We start from the raw sequence: 23489 nt of genomic DNA, 5'->3' as shown, positions 1-23489 counted from the left end.
AAATGTAATGCTATCATCATCAATATGTAATACTGCCACCAAATCAAATCCACACTTTAATGCCAAATTAATTTGAAACTAAACAATTTCGTCTGGGATGAAATTGGAGAAGTCTGTGCTTCATCAACCACTGGAAGTAAAATGCTAGTCATTCCAGTAATGCTCTCCTTGTATTACTATTGACAACACACAACTAGAACAAAAATACAGTAATTTCCACGACCTCTCGGTTTCGAGAAGCACCGCGGACAGCAACTCTCCCATAAGATTCTGGAATTCCTACATTTACCCAGGAGGCTTCTGTCTCATGGAGGAAAGCACAAGAGAGCTTGTTTTTCCATCAAGTCAATACTGTGCATCTTTCAGTGGTCAAAAATTAAATGTTTGTACCACTGCTTTACTTTTATTAATGGCATAAAAATAATGGATTAGGAATTATCCAAACACACATGCAACTCCACCTGCTTTTGAACTGGCATTTGATTGCATGATCCTCACCCCCTCCCCCAGCTACACCAACTGTATCCATCACATCCACAGCTGCTGGAAGCAAGGCTCTGCAGAGGCCAAAAGAATGGCAAAGAATGTTTTTAAGATTAAAATTAGAACAGAAAACGTGGTAGCAGGAGCCACATGCAACACAGAAGCCACACTGCACACAGGTAAACATGAGGACAGAGAAGAAAGTCCTGAATTCAAACATGGCTCCAGGAGAGCAGCTGCTGAGAAAACACAGTGAGCCTTCAGTGGCCCAGAGCACGCAAGCCAGTCTCTTAAGGAACAACTGGGCCAAGTGGTGGATTTTATGTCAACCTAAAAGTGTTGGAAGAAGCAAAAGGAAAGGAAATGCTGAGCAGAAAGCAAATCCTTGGGGTTCCCTGTGTCATACAAATCATCTAGACCATTCACTTGGAATGCCCATTCCCCTGTAAAGCTAAGACTTGGGAGTTCCCTGAGCAAAGGGAAAGCCTCGATCACTCCTGGCAGATTTCTGGCTACACGTTAAAAATGGTCTAGCCACATCTCTGCAGAAAACTGTGCTCATGTTCAGGGTGTAGGAAGCATCTGAGTATGTTTTGGTCTGGCCAGACATGGTCTGGTAATTACAGTACCCTTTTGTTTATGTCTATGCTGACCACACTGCTCTTCCACTGAACACATGCCATCGTAATGAGCTCTTATTATTGATTCCTCTTTGAGCCTGACAATTACCAGCCCAAGAAATCATAGAGTGTTGATTCATGGACCCACAAGAAAGGGAGGGATTCTAATCTCCTGAAATATTTCGTTTTTTCACATCTTTAATTTACATCACAGGTGCTGTGCTCACATCACCTCAAGTGCTTACAGAATCATATTACTATTAGTCTGGACTAAGAAAAGGGAGTAAGATGAAATGCTTCAATTTTCTCAAAAGCCTTTGTACAAACTCTCCATAGCTATCCAAATTGAGACTAACACTAACTTTTCCTTGCTAGAATTAGAACCTATACTTCCAAGAAAAAAGGGATCTCTGAATATTCCTTTCCTCGAAGACTCCATTCAGAGTATAAATTTGTTAACTACATGAATAAACTTCAAGCAGCAAGAAAACCCAGGCAGAAGTATCTCCACGGCTTTATTCTTCCCAAAATTATTTGAGGACCATAAGTGCCCAATGCTGGGATTACAACCCAATGGCACATTTACCTGATGCTGACAGATGCCCAAGTTACAGACACCTGGGCGGTGGCAATGATGACATAACCCTAGAAACATACCACCACTGTAAGGGGAGGGTAAGCCCAAGCTTAAGTAGAACAGAGAAAACAGAGAATTGAGTCCTTGATTTGGAAGAAATACACTTACTCCATAATGTTCAGAAAAGCAAAATTCTGACCAAAAGATGGAAGGTTTAAGGAGACAGATGCCATAATAAAGAAAAAATCAGTACAACCTGCAAAGAGGCTACAACTGGTAAGGAATCCTATTTGTTATTAGGAAAAACAAAGGATAGACACCCAATCTTTCAGTAATACAGAGAAGAGATCTTTAACTCTAGGTGGAAAAGTGGCCTTTTATAAGGGGTTTTCAAAGCAATTTCATTTTGAATTAAATCACAGCTTGAAAATAACACTTCAGTAGGTAAATCCCAAGAAAGCACTTTTTAAAAAAAAATTCATTTTATTATTTAATTATTTATTTGGGAAAGTCAGATTTACAGAGAGAAGGAGAGACAGAGATCCATCCACTGGTTCACTCCCCAAGTAGCCACAACAGCCAGAGCTGAGCCAATCCAAAGTAAGGAACCAGGAACTTCTTCCAGGCCTTCCATATGGGTGCAGGGTTCAAAGGCGTTGAGGGATCCTCCACTGCTTTCCCAGGCAATCAGGGAGTTGGAAGGGAAGTGGAGCAGCTAGGATTAGAACCAGCAACCATATGGAATCCCGGTGGATGTAAGACTACCACACTGGGCCCAAGAGAGCATATTTAAAAACCTCACAAACCAGGGCTGGCACTGGGCTAAGCCACTGAATGCAATGCAAGCATCCTATATAAGTGCTGGTTCAAGTTCCAGCTGTTCCACTTCTCCAGCTTCCTGTTAACATGCCTGGAACAAAGCAGAAGATGGCCCAAGTTCTTGGAGCCCTAACACACACGTGGAAGATCCAGATGATGAAGTTCCTGGCTCCTAGTTTTTGCCTGGAATGAACTGGTAGATGGAAAAATCTTCCTCTGATTCTTCTGATCTCTCTTACTTTGCCTTTTAACTAAAAAACAAAAAACCTCAACAACCTGGCAGGCAACAACTTAATCAAATAGTCATCAAAAATAAGACAAGGCTGTTAGAATGCGCCACATGCTAATCCTACACCCTGTGATGCCAGCATCACATATGGGTGCCAGTCCATGTGGTGGCTGCTCTGCTTCTGATCCAGCTCTCTGCTTATGGCCTGGGAAAGCAGGCCCAACCAAGTCTCTGGGCCTCTAAAATTCACATGGGAGACCTGGAAAAAGCTCCTGGCTCCCAGTTTTGGATCAGCTCAGCTCTGGCCACTGTGATCATTTGAGGAGTTAAACAGGAAATGGAAGATTTTCTCTGTGTTAAATCTGCCTTTCAAATAAAAATAAATAAATTTAAAAAGAAAGAACAGGACAAATCGACATCATGTGCTTTATGCTCTGACCTATAAAAAGGATGTGGGTAACTTTCTTGTCAAAAATGTATAATCTGAATCCAATCATAATATCAAACGAATTTGAAGTAAAATTTAAAAAAACAAATATTCTGTTCTAAAAATGTCAATGTTATGAAAGACCATGGCTGAGGGAATGTTTTATTATATATGATCTTTGACTGCATCATGGATTGGGGGGAAAAAAACTGCTTTAAACAATAGTACTGAGAAATCTGGTAAAATTTAGCATGAATTCTACATTAGATATCAAAATGTTAAATATCAAAATGTTGAATCTTCTAGATTTGACATTAACACTATATTCTTTTAAATAAAGGCCTTTGTTCTTAGGAGATTGAAGTTGTAACTAACACTAAAATGAAATATTTAGGGTTAAAAGGCTACCATGTCCATGAATTACCCTCAAATAGTTCATTATCAGCTAAAACAACAAAAAAGCCAATATGGCAAAATGTTAACAATTTGAGATACAAGAAGAGTACAATGCAGTTTACTGTATCAGTCTTACAACTTTTTTTAAGTTAAAATTTTTTTCAAAAAAATTCTTAAAACCATTCTAGAATAATCTGATGTGACCAACATTCTGGCACAACTGGTCTATATAAAATCTCACATCTCTTCTAGCTCTAAGAGTGTGAATTTTAAAAACTGTTAATTTATCTGAAAGGCAGAGTTACAGAGAGAAAGGAAGCAACAAAGAGAGATCTTCCATCTGCTGGTTCAACCACCAAATAGCCCTAACAACTAGAGCTGGTTCACTCCCCAAATCGTTGGGGCTAGGCCAGTCTGAAGCCAGGAATAAGAGTTAAGTCCAGTTCTTCTCACACAGGTGCTAGGGTCCAAAGCACTTGGGTCATCTTCTACTGTTTTCCCAGGCACATTAGCTGGGAACTGGATTAGAAGTGCAGTAGCTGTAATCCAAACCGGGGACTATATGGGATGCTGGCATCCCAGGGAGCAAATTTACCCACTACTCCACAACACCAGCCCCTAAGGTAAATTATCTCTAACTATACAGAAAAAAAAAAATGCATCACCCTAAACTAATTTGACTCTTGCTCAGTTTATGAAATTCAGACTAAGCTAAAATTGCTTTCAAAGCACGGAAATGAACAATTTACACATTCCTATCTCTGTTAAGAATGTTTTTCATTTGGACTGTTTCATGCTGACTTGCTCAAAAAGAAAACGCCCCAGATGTTGAAGAGGATATTAAAGTTCATGAACACCAACTCTGTTCCCAGAAAGTCATCTGAGGTATCTTAGTTTTTACAGGTGCCTGACAGGACACAGTAGTTTAGCAGAACAATCCTAGACACAAGGCAGGATGATGGGAAACTGAAACCAGGACAAAATTCCAGTAAATGTGGCTGAATCCACTCCAGAAGGATTTTTATTCTTAGCACAACCCAAATGGCTTTAGCTCCAACTGCAGTTGGCATCATTTGACAATCAGAATTGGGCGGGGTAGGAAGTAGGTGAGGGAAGGGCACAGTAAGGGCCCGAATCCCAGACAGGTTCTTACTACATCTAGCCTTATGTTCTTTAATGTGTGCAAAATCAAAGGATATGAAAATGTACTTTCAAAAACCAAAGACTACCCTTTAATCAAAGCCTTTATAAGCTATCTCAATGGTCCACTAAGCAGGAGAGCAGCCACTTTAAGTTCCTCCTCAAAACAAAACCCTGAACTAACTGAGCAATCAATGTTTCAGTAAGTGTTACCTAGTAATAACAAAAACAGAATCCAAAAAGTGCCACATTATGTACATTCAGAAAATACATTATATACATTCAGAAAATCAGGACTACTGGTACATATGTTTATTTGAGGTACATTTCCTTACTTAAGTTCCCAATCTAACAAGCTACAGGGATAGCAGTGTCCCCTTTTACGGAAGAGGAAACTGAGGAATGGAGGAATTAAAGAATCCACTCAAGACAACCAAACCATAAGTGTCAGCTCAGAACTCAAACTTGGGTATGACATGAAATCCTATGGCCTGCAAATTTTTCACTCTTGTTACTCAACTTCCTCCCAAGAAGTATAACTAAGATAAGATATACTATGTTCCTATTTTGGCAGTGAGAACTTATAGACAAAGTCAGTATTTGAAGACATTGCTTGGGATGCCTCCACCTCCCACAGAGTACATGGTCAGAGTTTCGGCTCCTCTACGTCTAATACACTTCACTCCCACCCCAGGAGACAGCAGATTATGACACAAATATTTGGGTTCTGGTCTTCTGACATCAGTCTGGCCAAGCCCTTGGCTACTGCAGGCATCTGGGCAGTCAACCAGCATCCAGAAGATCGCTCTTGATCTCACTGTTTTTCAAATAAAATGTAAATAAAATAGGGGAAAAAAAATAACACTGCAGAGAGTAAGCCAAAACAGAGCTGAACTGCTCCATTGCTGCAGCTCATAAATGCACAAACACAGAAAATTTATCATAATAGTATCTCCTAGGTATGGTTCAAATACTGATTTGCTAAACCAATATTTCTCAAAGAAAAGTATGAAATATCTGCCTGTGTTTGGAAAAATGCAGAAGCTCCTTATATGTCCCTTCCCCAAGGCATCTATGATCAAAGTAAGCAAAAAGTAAATAATATGAATAATGAAGTGTCTCAGCCAAACTCTAACATTATACAAAAGCAAACCTCATGTGAGCAGGGGGTCCGACAGAATAGTGGCGGATGAGGCCGGACATCTGACATGGAGGCAGACAGCCATCCACCTGCCACACCAGAGTGCCTAAACTTGTGGTATGGCTCACTCCTCTGACTCTAGGTTCTTGCTAATGGGCACCCCATGAAGCAGTAAGTGATGGCTCAAGTGCTTGGGTCCCTGCCACCCACATTGGAAGCACAGAATGAGTTCCCAGATCCAGATATTTTAGGTACCCAAGGAGTGATATAGTCATTGGATAATCTCCTTCAAACAGAATACACAAACAGCTAAAGAAAGCAGTGAAAAGCAGTGAGGGATCAACACCACTCGATTGGCAAGCTCTGGCCCTTCTATGGGGCACAGAGGATTGGCCTTTCAACCTCAGGCCCCAGTCCCACCAGGCAGGAGACTTCAGGGCAAGTGCCCTGCCTGCCCTGCAACACTGTTTTCAGATCCCTTCATGGGTCAAGAGTGAAGAAGCAAAAGGAGAAGTTAATGCTGGAGACTGGACTGAAGCTGTGAAGCATCAGGCAGAAAAGCAAACTCCAGGAGGAGGAGAAGCAGGTGGTAAGCGACAGCTCTTCAGAAGATAAAACGGAATTATTCAGGTCCTTTCCACCATGGCTCCACCAGTAGCTACTGAAACCTGAAAGGAACTCAGATTCTACTTCAAAAGAAATACAGAATGTGGATGAAACTTATCATTTTCATTCCAGGAGGTACACTTTATCATTTTTCTATGCTTCCTGAAAAGATCATTTGTTTGACATCTTTTAACTATATATATATTTTTTAATTTGAATGATTTTAGAAATCATAATGGAAAACTAAGCATCTTGTCGTGGTCCTGTTTTACCTCCCGATTCCTGCCATGTCAGATGTTTCAGCAAAAATACCCATCTTTCCAGAATTACTAAGGGTTTTAAAAGTAATACCAAAAATCCACTGCAGCTGCATTTTCCCATTCCCATACAGGCCAAAAGCAGATGGGTTAGAGCAGACAACAGTCAGAATGATGAGAAGCCCACATGGACAAGAGCAGGAGGCACAGAGGACCAACCAAAGTGGAGCAGCAGCTTGGAGAACGATAAACAGAAATCCTAGCAGAAAAGTACACACCTTGGCATTGATATAAGGGTCAAAGGGGCCGTACTTTTTGAGTTCTTTGATCTCAAGAGCATTCTACAAAAAGGAGAGGAAAAGAAAATGCGATGATAAAATGGATGAAATGTTATTGAAGCAATACACAGCTCTCAGGGGCCCAACACTGGAACAACTTGGACCTGCCCTCGGGATGCCTCTCAAGGAGGCTAGTGGATATGACAAGCTCTAGGTCATCTCACTCATTACCTCTCATTTACTCAAGCACTGGACTAGAGCCACATACAAGACATTAAATGAACCAATGCAGTACTTGCAGCTACCACCCAGATCCAGGCCCGTGTTCTACCCATCAGCAGATACTCCAGGCAGAAGGCAGCTGTGAGCAGCGCAAGCTGGCATACTCAAGTGGCTCAAAAATACAAGCAGCTGTGTTCCAAGGCAAACGTGAGCAAAGAAATAATTAGAAATGAATGCTGGAAACTTCTTAAATGAGAAGGATTTGAATCGGTTACCTTTTTTTATTTTTGTCAGTGTTATATTAAAAGAATATTAGTTACAAGCAAACTTCCTTGAATGTTTCCTCCAGAGAAGAGACATTACTACTCTAGCTAAGAGGAGGAAAACTGCACCTAGATTCTAGAGAGGCAACTCCAAAGCAATAATTTTCATTCCCAAATGTTATTAATAAGCATCTTCGCTGATGATCCTAAGTGTTTGCTACTTACCTACCCAGGAAATGCAACCCAACGGGAGCAGGAAGGCTGATCAACAGCTGCACATACACGTGCTCTCCAAAGAGAGAGACCCAGGAGCCCTACTTGAATTCTCTCACAACTCACAGCAAGCTGTTCTTGACAGAAGCAGTCATGTTCTTGATAGCTCACTGCAAGCTTGCATGGATCTTGGACAGATGAACTCACCAGGATTTCCTATTTTTTTGAGCTGGTGGTGGTGGTGGAAACCTTGAGCTAATCCTACAGGTAATTTAACAATCTCCTCGCAGCAAAGTCATTAAGGAAATAGTGACCAGCTTCCTGAGAAAAAGCGCTATGTCCTTCATCAAGCACTTGAGAAAAACGCCTGCTTCACTGAGAATAGGAAGGGAAAAAGAAGGGCTGGTCACATAAGGAGAGGCTGCCTCCTCTCAACTGGGCACCCCCTCTGACCCAGTTAGTGACAAGGACTGCTGACAGGAGCCTTAACCTAAAGCTTGCATAATGCCAGAATAATAAAGAGGAGAAGGCATATTTTCACAGTCCCTAAATCCATGGCCACTGTGATGTACTTCTGCTTGAATGTTTTTTCTTATTTCTGAAGAATTACCTCTGCTTTTTTCAAAGCGTGTTCACTCTTAACATCAAGGGCACCACGGAAATGACCTTCATTCCACAGAATCACCTCTGACCTCCTTTCACATGTTTCTGATTTTGAATTCGTTTTTCAGCATTCTGATGTATAGAAAACAGCTGCATGATTCACATGGTATTGGCAGACACTGGGAAAGCTATCCTGACATGTAGATGGCATATATACAATTTATAATTAAGTCTACCAGTTTTACCTCTATGCAATTTTGAAAGCTTTACATTTTTAAAATTTTTTTGCAGAGTATATTTTTATTATTGCATTCTTCCAAGTCAGCATGTGCCAATGGCATATAAAATGCATCTGTGAGGTAGCTGTTTAGCCTAGTGGTTAGGACATCCACATCCACTTCAAGTGATTGAGTTCAATTCCTGGCTCCAGCTCTTGATTCCAGCTGCTTTCTAATCTAGATCCTGGGCTGAGTTCCTGGCTCTCAACTGCAGGCAAGCCCAATCCCAAACAGTAGATGGGAACTCTACCTCCCTCTCTCCAACTAACAAATAATAAATTTTTTAAATTAAAAAAAATAAAAATTTTAAATTAAAAGTTTAAGGAGTTTCCAATACATGAAGATGAGTAAACACAGAGGGAAGAGAGAGAGCTGGTCTCCCAGATGTGAGCCATGCGTCTGAGATGTGATGGGGCTGCCAGATGCCAAGACCCGACGAGAGGAGGAAACCCGCCCTGCCTTCGAACCTGTTCATTGACTCTGGTGTGCGAGGGCCCTTGATGGATGAGCAACCGCACTATCTGGGCATCTCCTTTCCAGGCTGCCAAGTGCAGAGGGTAACAGCCTTTAGAGTCAGCCACATTGGTCAGTGCATCATTCCTCAGAAGAACCTCAACCACATCCCTAGAAGACAAAATAAACAAACAAACAAATAAATAAATGAATCAGTCGTTAAGTTTTCAGAGCACCAATAACTCTTTACAATTTGTGTAGCACAAAGCCCACGCAGGGATCATCTCACTAGCTCCTTCCCCTGCCCCAGACCTTAGTTCACTGCCCAGACTTTCTCCATAATTCCAACAGCAACTCCCTTACAGCTGCTGATACCCAATTGAACCACCTGGAGCTCACGCTACACTGACTTAACCCTCCCTGGGGAGGCTTTCTTGACAATGTTTAGTATCTAGGTCTGAATCTTGTAATGATTTCTAGTTTGTGATGTTTAAACAGCATTCATGGGTAGAATTTATACTAAAATGGTCACACAAGACAAAGACTATTCATCACATTATTCACAGCATTTAATGATGTGGGAGCTAATGTGGACAAAGCAGAACTAAAGCTGCTGTAAATGTAAGCCAGACATGTGGTATCATTTGACAGATTCAGAGGGGGAGATTTGGCTTTCTTCTTCGAGACACCTCTAATTAAGCAGGTACATGTGTGTAATTACCCCCATGCACATGAAGACAAAGAAAATACCCTCTGTAAATAAAAACAGCATCTGGAAATGACCTTGCGTACAATCATTTAAGTTCACAACACACTTTAATTCAGATTGCTCTATTTAAGGGAGGGAGAAATGTCTAAAAATTTCTTTTTAGTTTGTTTAAGTCGGCTGTAAAGCTGTAAGAATGATCTAACAATCACTTGCGACACAGTTTAGAAAAATTTAATGATAAAGGAAACCACTGCCTCTTTTTGGCACACTGGAGTTAATTAAGCTGGGCCAAATAGTGGTCAAGAAAAACACAGCAGTGTAAGGTGGTAAGGGCCCTGCTGCTGGCTCATGGAGAGCTAACATGAGTCCAGTACATCCTACCTCATAAAACCTAAACTTCTACTGGTTATCACCTATAGTACTTCATTTGAAACTCTTCTTTAACACTCTGATCTCCATTCTTGGGCGTCCCGGCAAACCCACTCACTGGTCCTTGCAAGCCCCTTAGTGGAGCCATCACACCTTCCTCCCTGAAAGGGTATAGCCCAGTCACTTCATCAGTTTTTCCCCCCATCTCCCTGGACCACACCTTCTCCAGAAAACTTCCCACACGAACTCACCCAATTCCTATTGACCTCTTTATACTTAAGAGGATTAAGTAAGCTAATTATTTATGTGCTTTTATTTTTATTTAAAAAAAGATCTTTTGGTCTACAGGCTAATTTTCATGGGGGAAAAAAGCCACTTTGAAAAAGAAAAGTGTCTCTCAACTGTTCAATTTATTTCAGCTCATTATGACCTTAGTTAACTAATAGATTCCAGTCCTTTATAATTTGGTTATCCCAAATTTGATCTTCAAATTTAGACCACTGAGTGGCACTGGAACACTCTGGGGGGGGGGGGGACAAGTAGGAGAACAGATAAAACTTCACCTTTGACAAAAGATTCTTTGGACAGTAGAGTCTGATGGGGGAGGATGTGTAAAGTATGCACTCCAGAGAGACCTGGGGATTCTGTGTAGATCAAATTTAATGTGTTTTTCTCTGTTTCTCAATTCCACTGGCTTCTAAAAGTGAGGGAGCCAGCCAGAGGGCCTGGGTTCTGCGGAGTGGGGCAGGAATGCAGCACATTCTAATACTTACTTGTGGCCATTCAAAGCGGCATGGTGCAGGGGTGTGTAGCCAGTGCTGTCAACACAGTTCACATTTGGTCCTCTCCACATGCTATCAGGGAGAAAAAGAGAGAGATTTCACAGACTGAAACCACAAACCAACATTAGGAACAGCTAGCGCTGAGAGAAAATTTCTGTGTGGTATTTTCCAAACCAGGACCTGCAAATCCATCTTGATACAGGCCGGAAGCCATGCATTACAGCAACGCTCAGCCCTGAGGATGCACAAAGGCTTCCTGAACGGGAGTCAGTGTCGAAACAACAGCGTCATCAACTGAAAAGCTTATTCTTCTACATCCTTTTCCTCATCTTCCACTTCATTAGTCACTCAACCTGAGATGCCAGACTTGGGAAAACAGCTCATTGAAAGGACATCCAAATCATCCATGGGACCACACCAATCAATCATTCGTCACAGGTATGCTGCCTCCAGGGCTGACGACTGACGTGTGACAGGTGACCTCAGCAAAGACCAGGTAATCAAGACGATTCAAGCAGCAAGGATCAAGACCAAAAATGCACGAGGCTACATGTGTTAACACTCAAGAGACATTTTGTCCTTCCTTCTCAAACAGTTGACCCTCCATATTTGTTCAACCAGCCATGAATCAAAAATACTTAGGAAAAAACAGCTGCCTCAAAATTGAACACCTACTGACACGTTTTTCCCCGTCATCTTTCCCCTAAACACATAGAGCAACTATTTACACACCAATTACCTTGCATTAAATATTGGAAGTAACCTAGAGGTGTTTTAAAGCATATGGGACACACTCAAGTTGTACGCACATATTAAGACATTCTATATGATGGTCCTGCTAATGCAGTATCTGCTGTGCATTGGATTAAGCTACAATCTATGACGCTAGCATTCCACACTGACAATGGTTTGTGTCCCAGCTGCTCCACTTCCAGTCCAGCACCCTGCTAATCTGCCTGGGAAAGCAGTGAAGATCGCCCAAGTGTTTGGGCCTCTGCATCCACGATACACTACATGTAGTAGACCTGAATGAAGCTCTTGGCTTCATCCTGGCCCAGCACTGGCTGCTGCAACTATCCGGGGAGTCAACCAATAGATGGAAAACTCCTGTCTCTCCCTCTCTTTGAAGCTCTGCCTTTCAAACAAATAAATGAATCTCCTTTTTCAAGAGTATCTACTTGAACTTCTACTTATTTGGGATCTTCACATCTATAATCATTCAGGAAAGCAGGTCTGAAGGTTCTGCTTTTTTTAAGCTACTGCTATTGGCAGGGGCCAGTGTTGGGTCTGGGCCACAGACCATCTGAGGAGCTATGTATTCGTTTCTGTATTCAGGAATCACTGACATACAGCACTAAAATTATAAAGTATCAACAGTAAAACCATCTGAGTCCTAAATCTTTATGATTAGATGTTGGAAGTAGCATTATTTATAATAGTGATATTTGGAAATAGTTATCAATACACAGATAATCTTGTTGACTGTAGTACAGAGACTACATATGCTAATTAAATTGCTATATAGTGGCGATGGGGAGCCAGCACTGTGGCATAGTAAATTAAGCCTCTGCCTGTGGTGCCATCATCCCATAAGGCACTGCTTCAAAATCCAACTGCTCCTCTTCCAATCCAGCTCCCTGCTAATCAAATAAAAAAGCAGTGGAAGATGGCATAAGTGCTTGGGCCTTTGCACCCACATGGAAGACTTGGAAGAAGCTCCTGGATCCCACTTCTGGCTTCAGATCAACCTAATACTATCAGTTACAGCCATTTGAGGAATGAACCAGTAGATGGAAGAGCTGTCTCTCCTCTTTTAGCTCCATCTTTCAAATAAAGAAATTTCTTAATGCTATGTGGTAAGACAGGAAAAAAGTATAACGCTGAATTTAAAAAGGTCAAATTATAAATATACATAGTACAGCTCAGAAAGAATCTATGAAAAGAATTCATTAGATAATACAGACTGAGTGTACAGGTTTAATCCATCTCTAAAGTTTTATGACGTGAAAGAAAAAATACTCCACCCTACACTGATGGCTAGATTTATTCAGCCAGATAGGTAAATAAATATGTTCAGCCCAAAAGTATTTTTTAAATATGTCATCAAGCAACTGGTAATACTTAGGAATTCCTACAAGTAGATGAGGTCAAATCTTCCAAGACACAATCTAGGGGAATACAAATTAAAACAATCATCACTTTTCACCTATCAGATCGACAAAAATTCTAAAATATTGGCATTATCAAGTATTATAAAGATCAGGAAAATATGCATTGTTATGAGTTAAAGCTAATGAATCCTTCAGGAAGACAATTTGGCAGGATCTATCAAAACCAAAAATAGCCTTCACTTTGAGCCAATTTCCCTTCCAGGCAACTATCCAACAGAAACACTGTACATGTGCACAAAGACACATGCCTGCATAGGAATGCCTTTATTGTAAGAGTGAAAACCTAAAAACCAGAAGTCTCTCAACAGACACGTAGACAAATGCTAATCTATAAAATAAAGTACGATGTAGCCATTAAAAACAGTAAGAAAAACAAATTGGACCTGTGTGTCCTAATACGGAAAGAAACATTTCTTAAGAGATAGTGTGTGCTATGGGTGAGTGGAATACAAAAGTGTACAGAGAACGGGTCCCTTGTTATAAATGAACACACACACATACCCTTGTAGGTGAAGGCAGGTGGAACACTCAACACACTGATGGTGGCTCCTTCTGGGACACTACAGAATGGTGCAGACAGACCATATTTGCCTCTGACTTCTACCACTCTTTTCAAAAAACACATAGCAGTCTATTCATGTGGTAATTTTCTAATAATCTTTAAAATGAAACAAAGGAAGAATCTGCACAGGAAAAGATACATTAAGTCAATAATAAATTGTATGCAGGTGACAGGCCATTTTAATAAGTAAATAACAGCTTTAAAATCTTATGTTAGGGCCCGGCGCGGTGGCACAGTGGTTAAGGTCCTCACCTTGCACGCCCGGGATCCCATATGGACGCCGGTTCTAATCCCCACAGCCCCGCTTCCCATCCAGCTCCCTGCCTGTGGCCCGAGAAAGCAGTCGAGGACGGCCCAAAGCTTTGGGACCCTGCACCCGCGTGGGAGACCCAGAAGAGGCTCCTGGCTTCAGATCAGCATAGCTTTGGCCGTTGTGCTCACTTGGGGAGTGAATCATCAGATGGAAGATCTTCCTCTCTGTCTCTCTTCTTCTCTGTATATCCACCTTTCCAATAAAGAATAAAATAAATCTTTTAAAAAAAATCTTATGTTAGAGTGGGACTAACAAAGATGTTAAGCTGACAGTTGGGATGTTCTCATATCAGAAATCCTGGATTTGGGGTTGGTCTAGGGCAGGCCAGGTTGGGCTAGGCTGCAGCGCCACTTGACAAAGCAGGGGGAAATGTTGGCACTCGCCTGCTAGTCTATACCTATCACAGGTGAGCACAAGAACCAGAGCTGGGGGTGTGCCTGGCTAGGCAAGGTGGCAGCACCTGTTGGCAAATGTGATGACTGGAAATGGGGGTGAGTTGGGCTGAGCTAAGCCACAGCATGCATATGTGTGCATGACAGCCAGATGGGATGTGGGCTGGGCCAGGCAAGGCCACAGAAGAGGTTGACATGTGCAAAAATAAGGACTGGGAGTGGGCCTGGTAGAGGTTATTGGGGTGGGGTGGGGGGAGTTCCATACTTACTAGGCCATGGCAACCACTGGTATGCATGTGAACTGAGTCTGTGGCTGGGCTGGGTTTCAGTGCCCACTGGTTTAGTTCATTTGAGATGTGAGGCTGAGGCAGAACGGATCAGGCAGTTGGATCCACTGGTATGTGCATCTGCTAGTGCAGATGACAGAATGAACCTGACCTGCACTGGCTAGTGAACACAAGAGACAAATCTGAGGTCACCCCAGGTGAGGTTTTTGGGGGGACTCCCCAACTACACCACTGAGCTCAGACCCTCACAACAGGGAAAATCACAGGATGTATGGTTCAACCTGGATTATGTCTTAGGATTGGGCCTCCTCGACTGCTGATGCCTGTGCAGTGGACAGTATGTCCAGATGCACATGGAGGACATGATGGCAGGCTCATCTAGGCCAGCAGCAAACATCAACAGCCTCATCAGAGGATGAAAAGCAGGACAGGTTGGACAAATTCTCCTGGCCAAGCTTTGCAGCATGTTCCTGAGTCTGCAGGTGCACGAAGGTAAACTTTGTCAACCAATAGAATGTTTAAAGATTTTTCTCAACCCTAGAACAATGAAACCAACACCTCAGGGCTTTTGAGACCACTCAAGTAACACCCTCAGAACATTCTTCCCCATACTGGCATCTCTGGGGCATCATCAAATGACCGTCCCCAATCCCTGTGTGCTGATGTAATTCAACAGCAAGGAGCAGCCCTCTCCCCTTCCTACCCTGTGGACCAAAAAAAAAAAAAAAAAAGACTGAAACATGTGTCTTATCCACCTTCCTTCATACCTGATCCCCCTACACTATGATCAGATATCATTTCACACTTGTTGGAATGACTTCTCTCCACGGTGAAAATCCCATGATCTTGTGGTCTGACTGTGCAGTTCATGTGTCAGAACTGGGTCTTTACATTTGCTGAGGTGGACATGACAATCAGTTCATTGAGGCCTACAGAGGACACCTAATATCATGGTAGGCAGAACAAATTGGACAGCTCTCCTGGACAAGTATCTGGCCAAGTCAAGACTCTAAGGTGGATTATGTCAGCCAATGAACCGTGGAAGGATTTCCTCAACCTTGGAGCAATGAAATCAACAGCATCTCAGAACTATCAACCACTTAAGCAGTATCTTCAGAACACGCTCCACATCCGGGTCCCTGGGATGACATCAGGTGGCCTTCTCCCATTCCTAGGTACTAATGCAGTTGGATTGCTGGGAATGGCACTCTTCTTCTTTCACCACTTTCCCCAGATACCAGAAGGAAAGAGATTAGAGGCAGTTATCTCATCTACTTTCCCCCATTCCTTGACCCTCCCCCACACTAATCGGTGGTCCACATGGGCATGTATCCCTCTCAATTATGTTAACATCATCAAAAGTAAATCTATTCTTAAAAACAGAACAAAACAACAACAAAAAGAATGACTATTCTCAAAGGCAGGAGGTAAGTGTTAGATAATCATTGCACACTGCTAGTAAAAATGTAAATTAAGGAAAATAGCACAGAAAGAAGCTGGTGTTACAGTGCAGCAGTTTAAGACACCAGCATCCTACACAGTTCCCAGTTCAAGTCCTGACTGTTCCACTTGCAATCTAGTTCCTTGCTCACATGCCTGGGAAAGCAGCAGAAGGTGGCCAAAGGTTATGTCCCTCTACCCACAAGGGAGACCAAGTAGAGTACTAGGATTCTGGCTTTGGCATAAATTAGGTCTGTTGAGGCCATTAAGGGGCGAGCCAGTCTCTCCTCTCTCTGTAACTCTTTCAAGTAAATAAATCTTTTTTAAGATTTTAAAAAATATTTTATTGAAAATCAGAGTTACACAGAAAGAAGAGACAAGGTACAATCTTCCATTTGCCAGTTCACTCTCCAAATGCTGGCAACAGCTGGAACTGAGCAGATCAAAGCCAAGAGCCAGGAGCTTTATCTGGGTCTCACACATGAATGCATGGACCTAAGGACTTGAGCCATCCTCTGCTCTTTATCTGGACTATTAGCAGGGAGCTATACTGAAAGTGGAGCAGCCAGACCATTAACTAGTGCCCCTCTGGGATGTGGTACTGCAAGCTTAGTACACCACAGTGCCCAGCTCAAATAAAGAAATATGTTTTTAAAAGATAAACAAGAAAACAGCATAGAAATTACCCCCAAAAGTTAAAAATAGGAACAAGTGTTCGACCTAGTGGTTAAAAGGCCTACATCCACCATCAGGGTGGCTGGGCTACTTTACTGGCTCTGGTTCCCAATTTCTGCTTCCTGCAAATGAGATCCTCGGAGAAAGCAGGTACTGGCTCAGGTAATTGGGACTAAGAGGCCCAAGTAGACTTGGATTGAGTTCCTGATTCCTGGCTTTGCTTAGCAGACTTTGTAACAAGAGAACTAGTGGATGGTAGCTCTGTTTATCACATGATCCAGAAATACCACTAATCAAAATATCAGTATGTTAAAGAGGCAGCCAAACTCCTATATTTGTTGAAGTGTTATTCACAATGATGAAAACTTGGAATCAACCCAGGTGTTCCCCCAAAGGATGAATGGATAAAGAAGATCTGGCATAGACATACAAGAGAGTGCTATAAAACTTCTGAAAAAGGGCCCAGCACCATGACCTACCAGCTAAAGTGCTGGCATCCATATGGGCACTGGTTCTAATCCTGGCAGCCCCGCTTCCCATGCAACTCCCTGTTTGTAGCCTGGGAAAGCAGTCAGGAGTGGCACAAAGCCTTGGGACCCCACACTCACATGGGAGACCTGGAAGAGGCTCTGGACTGCTGGCTTCAGATAGGCACAGCTCTGGCCATTGCAGCCACTTGGGGAGTAAATCAAGAGATTGAAGATCTTCCTGTCTCTCCTCCTCTCTGTATACCTGACTTTTCAATAAAAATAAAATAAATCTTCAAATTAAAAAAGAAAGGAATAAGATTCAATCCATCTACCAGATGAGGTGGTGACTAATGAGTAATAAATTATTGATATGCATTAATTCACATGTTAATCAGCTCCATTTAATCATCCCACAATATATACATATTTTAAAATATAGGTAAATGATACACAAACACATCGTATCATAAAAATAAACGAATGGAAGCGCAGCGGGAATAAATATGTCCATAGGCAGAAGCAGAGAGAGGTATATCCCCGTCCCTGCAATACAAGGATGGACTCACAGTGAAACAACAGATAAGCCCCTACATTGTTGGGAGACCCCTCAATGGCAGTATGATGGACTTCTGAGGGCACTCTGAAGACACCTAGCAAAGACTGGAGGGGAGAACAATGGGAGGAGGGGAGAAGGGGAGGGGAGACCCCAACGCCTATTAAACTGTGTCATAAAATAAAATTTAAAAAATAAATAAATAGAAGAGACTAGTGTTTTGATACACACATTTATATTCACTGTCAGCAAGAATATTGAGGACAAGATGGTAAGCCTGGGGTATAAAATTAAGTATATCTATCTCATCCTGCAGTAGGACAGGACTGCTATTGCACTTTCCAAACAAGAAACTAAAGCCATGACATCTTTGTTGCAACTGTAAAATGATGTCAGTGTTTTAACTAAAAATTCTCTGTATCTGACAATGAATTAGCACGACAAAGTGAAAACGCATCTGGAAAATCTAGGAGGTTGTTTTAAACCTGTTTCCAAACTGCAACAAAAGGCAAAAGCTTATAATTCTGTTACAGAGTAGGTAATCCTGAGGCTCTAAAAGCAAATTATTACTTGCCTTAAATCACAAATCAAACCACTGGTAAGACAAAAAGTACCATTTAAGGAATTCTCCACTTTTGACCGAAGACCAAATGACCCAAATTAAAGATAACATGCAGTACTATAAAGGCTAATTCAATAGCAAAATGACTGGAACAAATCAAGAGGAGCTAAGAAAGAGGGAAATCAACATCAGGTAAAGCAGCTGAGAGCACAGGCCTAAGTCTATCAGCAAAGTGAGCACTCCTCTGGGAGGAGGTCAGCCACCTCAACCTAGATCCCCATGTGAGCTTGAAACAAAGATTCTTCCTGCCCTCGATTTCAACAAAAAGACAAGCCTGAACAAACCCTCCAAGACACTGCTTTTACCTCCATGATTCTGGTCATTAAATTAGGACATGCTATGCTAGCAATAACACTCCCTCAGGACAATCAGAAAAGATAAGAAAGATAAGGAGTTTACTACAGAAAGTTGCAGCATTTCCATTCTTCCCCCTTATATTTTCTTCCAGAAGACAAAATAGAAATTTCAGGTTGTGGGAATGTAGCACACAAAACCTAACTGAAAATGAAATCTCCCTGTGTGGAATTTCAATGTCAAACAGGATGGCAGCGACATCCACCCCCACCCAAGTGTCTTCCTTTTTGGCAGCTCAAGAAGAGCTGTTTACAATCTAGATTTTCCTCTCCATCACAGCTGTCCTAATGGGATTTTCTGAAACAGTAAGTATCAAAGGATTCTCACCAGCAAACAAAAGTAGAACACAATGCATCAAGAAAGCCAGGGGAAAAAAACTTAAAACACAGCTCAGAAGATTCCTAAACAAAGTTCAACTTCTGTAGACTGAGCAGAAATGCAACAGCTTCTTCTTGGCCCGCAGAACAAAGCCCAGGAAAATTTTTATAGGTCTTAGAGCAGGCACAGCAATCCTGTGTGATGAAAATATAGAACCTAGGTTAAGACGGTAGGCTCTTAAGTTTAGCAAACTAAAACTTGTCTCTGCAGACTAAATTGTGTGACAGGCTCCCCAGGATTTAAACTGTTCATAGAAACTTGAGCCAGGGTCCAGCACATTGCTAAATCCTCCCATTGCAAACACCAAGATCCTATGTGAAAGCTGGTTTGTGTTCAAGCCGCTCCACTTCTTATCCAGCTCCCTGCTTACAGCTCGGGAAAGCAGATTGGCCCAGTTCCAGCCATTGTGGTCATCAGTGAATAGTCAATCAGTGGATAGAAAACTTCTCTCTGTCTCTCCCCTTCTCTTCTTCCCTCCCTCCCTCTCAAGTAAAATATATACATCTTGAAGGGGTGGGGGGGGGGTGTTCCAAAGAGTCACTGATTATCAGCCAGCTAATTAAATGGAAAATGAAATGGAAAAGGAAGCAGAGCCTCATGTTTGACCACTAGTGCATGCTCCTTTCAGTTTGTCCAGGAATTTGATACTGAATGTTTAGAGAAAACAACTTGGAGCTGTTTGAGTATCCTGCATTAGTTCTCGGGAGGTCAAAGACTCTCAGAGCATTAGATCAGCAAAGGGCCTCTGGATCACAGAACCTGTAAAAAGGGAGCAGTGGCAATGAATTTGCAGGCATGTGAACTGGGCAATTCAGAGGGTAGCAAGTATAAACTCAGGAGGGAAACCAGGGTTGTTTTGTTTTGTCATTACAATAGGCTGAGCTGGCAGAGGAAGGGCATGAAGGAGAGGGAGTTTTAGTTCAGTTAAGGCTGAAGCTCATTTTGACTTCCATGCGTACAAGTCTCTAAACAATTCTTCATTAATTCGTAAGTTCTCAACAAGTGTCTATCTCTTCAGCCTTTTACTTCTCAAGGTCCTTGTTGCCTTCCTCCCTTAGCTACACTTTCAAAGCCAGATATATCTCAACCTTAGTTTAAGTAAAGCTGGAAGTTTTTCATCTCATGAAACACTGTCCAAAGTTAGTCTAACCTAGAAAAGACTCCATCTTATGCAAATGAATTTTACACATCCTTACTCAAATGATTTCTAAAATTTAATAGTTGAGGTAAAAGGAGAACTACTAGCAACTTAAGAAACCATCCCCATCTTCAAAGCTCAAAAGAGAGCTTATATATATATATATTTTTTTGGAGAAAGACAAAACCAAAAGATATGTAACAATCACAAAACCCCGTATCAAAGGGCCAAAGAAGCTCCGTTAGGTGGGAAAAACTTGTATTTTTAACTCTGTTTGCATCTAAAACACATTAAAATCTGAGTAAAAACCAAAAGAAATAAAAAGCCAAAAGGAACAGAAGAGAAGATGACAGTGGACATGAAATGCATAAAATGTCAATCTTCCTGAAAGATGGAGACAGGTAAATTGGTAGAGTTGAATCCATTCACTCAGTGAAAGGAAAGCCAACTCATGCACCAGCCCTGAGAAAGCTGTGGGATGGGAGGCACCAGGTGGCATAGGCGGCCAGTGACGAGGAGGTGAAAGGGCCATATACAAACTTATACAAACAGTGTAGGAGATGCTGCACCAGCAGCTTGGCTGTCATACTGAGGGCAGAAAGGAGACCACTGCTCTCCTACCCAGGCTCAAGGTGGACTCGGTCTCTCCACATCCAGATAGGCTGCAGGTCTGTGGACTGGAGGGCAAGGCACTGCACTGAAAACACGAAAGTCTAAACCTAGAAGAAGACACCAATCTGAGTCCACCTGGCTTCTAGGATGCTGGCAGCTACACCTCCAGCCCAAAGAGGACACTGAAAGATTCTTTCAGGGTCCGCTGCACTGGGGTCATTGCCTAATGCGTTGGCATCCCATATGAATGCCAGTTCAAGTCCCAACTGCTCCATTTTCAATGCAGCTTCTGGAAGCAGCAACAGATGGCCCAAGTAATTGGGTCCCTGCTTTCATGTGAGAAACCTACAAGACGCTCCTGGCTTAAGCCTGGCTCAGCCCTGGCCACTACAGCTATTTGGGAGAGTGAATTATCAGACAGAACATGTTTCTCTGTCTCCCCTCTCTCTAAACCTTTCAAATAAATAAAAAGAAAAGAAGGAAAAGAAAAAGGTAAGGAAAACAGAAAGAAAGAAAGAAAAGAAAGAAAAGAAAGAAAAGAAAGAAAAGAAAGAAAAGAAAGAAAGAAAGAAAGAAAGAAAGAAAGAAAGAAAGAAAGAAAGAAAGAAAGAAAGAAAGAAAGAAAGAAAGAAAAAAGGAGGGAAGGAAGAAAAAAGGAGGGAAGGAAGGATACAGGGGCAGGGAGAGGCAAAAGAAAAACAGACTGAGTAATTTTTTTCAGGAGAAAAGTTCAATAGATGCTGACTTGGGAATCTCCCAGCCACAATAATACCCCAGAAACCACAGACATTTGAGGAAAGCTGTAAACATGAAATAAGTAATTCAAAAAAGAAAAGACAAACATAAAAAACAAGAACCTACTATCACACAAAAACAGGATAATTTAAAAAATCCAAAAACAATGACTGAAAAGTTTTTGGAGGGGTTGGTGCAGCAGCTCAACTGGCCAATCCTCTACTTCCAAGCCCTGATATCCTGCATGGGTGCTAGTTCATGTCCTGCCTGCTCCACTTCCCATCCAGTTCCCTGCTTAGGACCTGGGAAAGCGGTGGAGAATGGCTCAAAACCTTGGGACCAGCTCCAGCCGTTGCAGCCATTTGAGGAATGAATGAGTAGATGGAAGATCTTTCTGTCTCTCCTTCTCTCAGTGAAAATTTGCCTTTCAGATGAAAAATAAATCTATTTAAAACACTTTTGGAAATTAAAGATGGTGATAATAAAAACACAAATAACCAAAAGATAAAGCTAAATAAGTAATTCATGAAGTCAAATCAAGTCAGAGATGGAAAATAGAAACAATAAGAAAACTGGAATTACAGAAAAGTGAGGGGCAAAAAGGAGAAAAGAATCAAAAAAGTAAATTTCCCTTGCATGACCACTTGAAAGACTCCATCTGGAACTCATTACAATAAAAACAGTAAACCTATATACTGTGAAATTTCAGAATATAAAGAAAATACAGTTGCACTGAGGAAAAACTTTTGACACAGAACTAAATGGTGGTTTTTAATAACACCTCCAGAAATCTAAGAAAGAAATGCTTTAAAAATTCAGAGGTGAGACAATTTCCAACGAAGCAACACATATTATGTCAAGTTTTAAAAGACAGCAAGATATTTTTAGACGTACAGGGTCTCAAATTTTACCTCCCACACACCCTATTATCAGGAAGTGACTGGAGGATGTATTCTGCCAAACAAACGGGCAAACCAAGAAAGAGGAAGATGAGCATCCAGGACATGAGGGCAAAAGGAACCAACCACACAGCTGGTCTCAAGAATATGCAGACCCAGCCACAGCTGAGATTCCAGGGAACCCACCTCTACAGGAGAAAAGGAGAATGACAGATAACTGCTGCACCTGCCGCCTGTGCTTAGCATCTGGCAGAGACTGTGCATGTGGTACAGGAAGTAGTGGGACACAGAAATTTCAGAACATCAACACGATTCACACATTAAACTTGGGAGGTGATGGTTCCTTTGTTCCACAAAGCCAGCAGGGAGTATGACCCTCTCTCTCTTGCCAGAAACAATCATCTCCAGGACAGGCATGCTGGCCACACACAGTGTTGACCTTCTGCTAATTCTGTACTGGGATCTTCTATTTCAAGTCACCAATGCCTGTGGACACACAAATTCCTAGCCAAAACCCCCAAATTTTCAAGTTCCAGAAATCAGGGATTGCCTAAAACCTCCTTGTGGGATCAGTCTAAGAACTGCTAGTTTAGGTCACTGTTATCTCAGGCAAGTGAGAGAGCACCACTGATCTCTCAGCATCTGGAATGAGAAGGCAGAATGTGGGTACCCACTGAGGAGGGCAGAGATGCTGTCCTACCAATACACACATGGACACAACAACCTGAGCAGCATACCACACAAATTCTCTGTGGTAATTCAGATAAATTCAGGTAATTAAGATAAATTCTTGAGGCCAATCACATTAACTGATTTCACAAGGCCCAAAGATCTATGTTACTATCGCAGGGGAGGGGGCTTTATCTTTCATCGGTGTCAATTTGCCCGGGCAATAGCTTTATTGTAAATACACACACGTATATATATATATGTATGTATGTATGTATGTATGTATGTATTTATAAGCTATGCCAGATACAGTAAATCTCCCGCCTGGGTCAGGAGCTACTAGGCTGTCTCCAG

At 41.9% G+C, this 23489-nt stretch overlaps 1 protein-coding gene across 4 annotated transcripts in view; it reads right to left on the bottom strand.

Annotated features, from left to right (window-relative positions):
- ANKS1A (ankyrin repeat and sterile alpha motif domain containing 1A) overlaps nucleotides 1–23489 on the bottom strand; it is a 189451-nt gene that overhangs the window by 94245 nt on the left and 71717 nt on the right. For 2 of the 4 annotated variants that reach the window (XM_040983228.1, XM_040983229.1), the window contains exons 2-4: nucleotides 10857–10937; nucleotides 9020–9176; nucleotides 6974–7036 (exon numbers count right to left, since the gene is read on the bottom strand). In XM_040983228.1, the coding sequence (XP_040839162.1) occupies nucleotides 6974–7036; nucleotides 9020–9176; nucleotides 10857–10937 (301 nt within the window). The remainder of the gene's footprint in view (nucleotides 1–6973; nucleotides 7037–9019; nucleotides 9177–10856; nucleotides 10938–23489) is intronic. The other 2 variants (XM_040983230.1, XM_040983231.1) reach the window with 1 other exon arrangement.

Source organism: Ochotona curzoniae, unplaced genomic scaffold (assembly GCF_017591425.1).
Source record: "Ochotona curzoniae isolate NIBS_2020 unplaced genomic scaffold, NIBS_Ocur_1.0 contig_3819, whole genome shotgun sequence".
NCBI classification, from domain to species: Eukaryota; Metazoa; Chordata; class Mammalia; order Lagomorpha; family Ochotonidae; genus Ochotona; species Ochotona curzoniae.
This window is presented reverse-complemented; position numbering and strand designations above follow the sequence as displayed.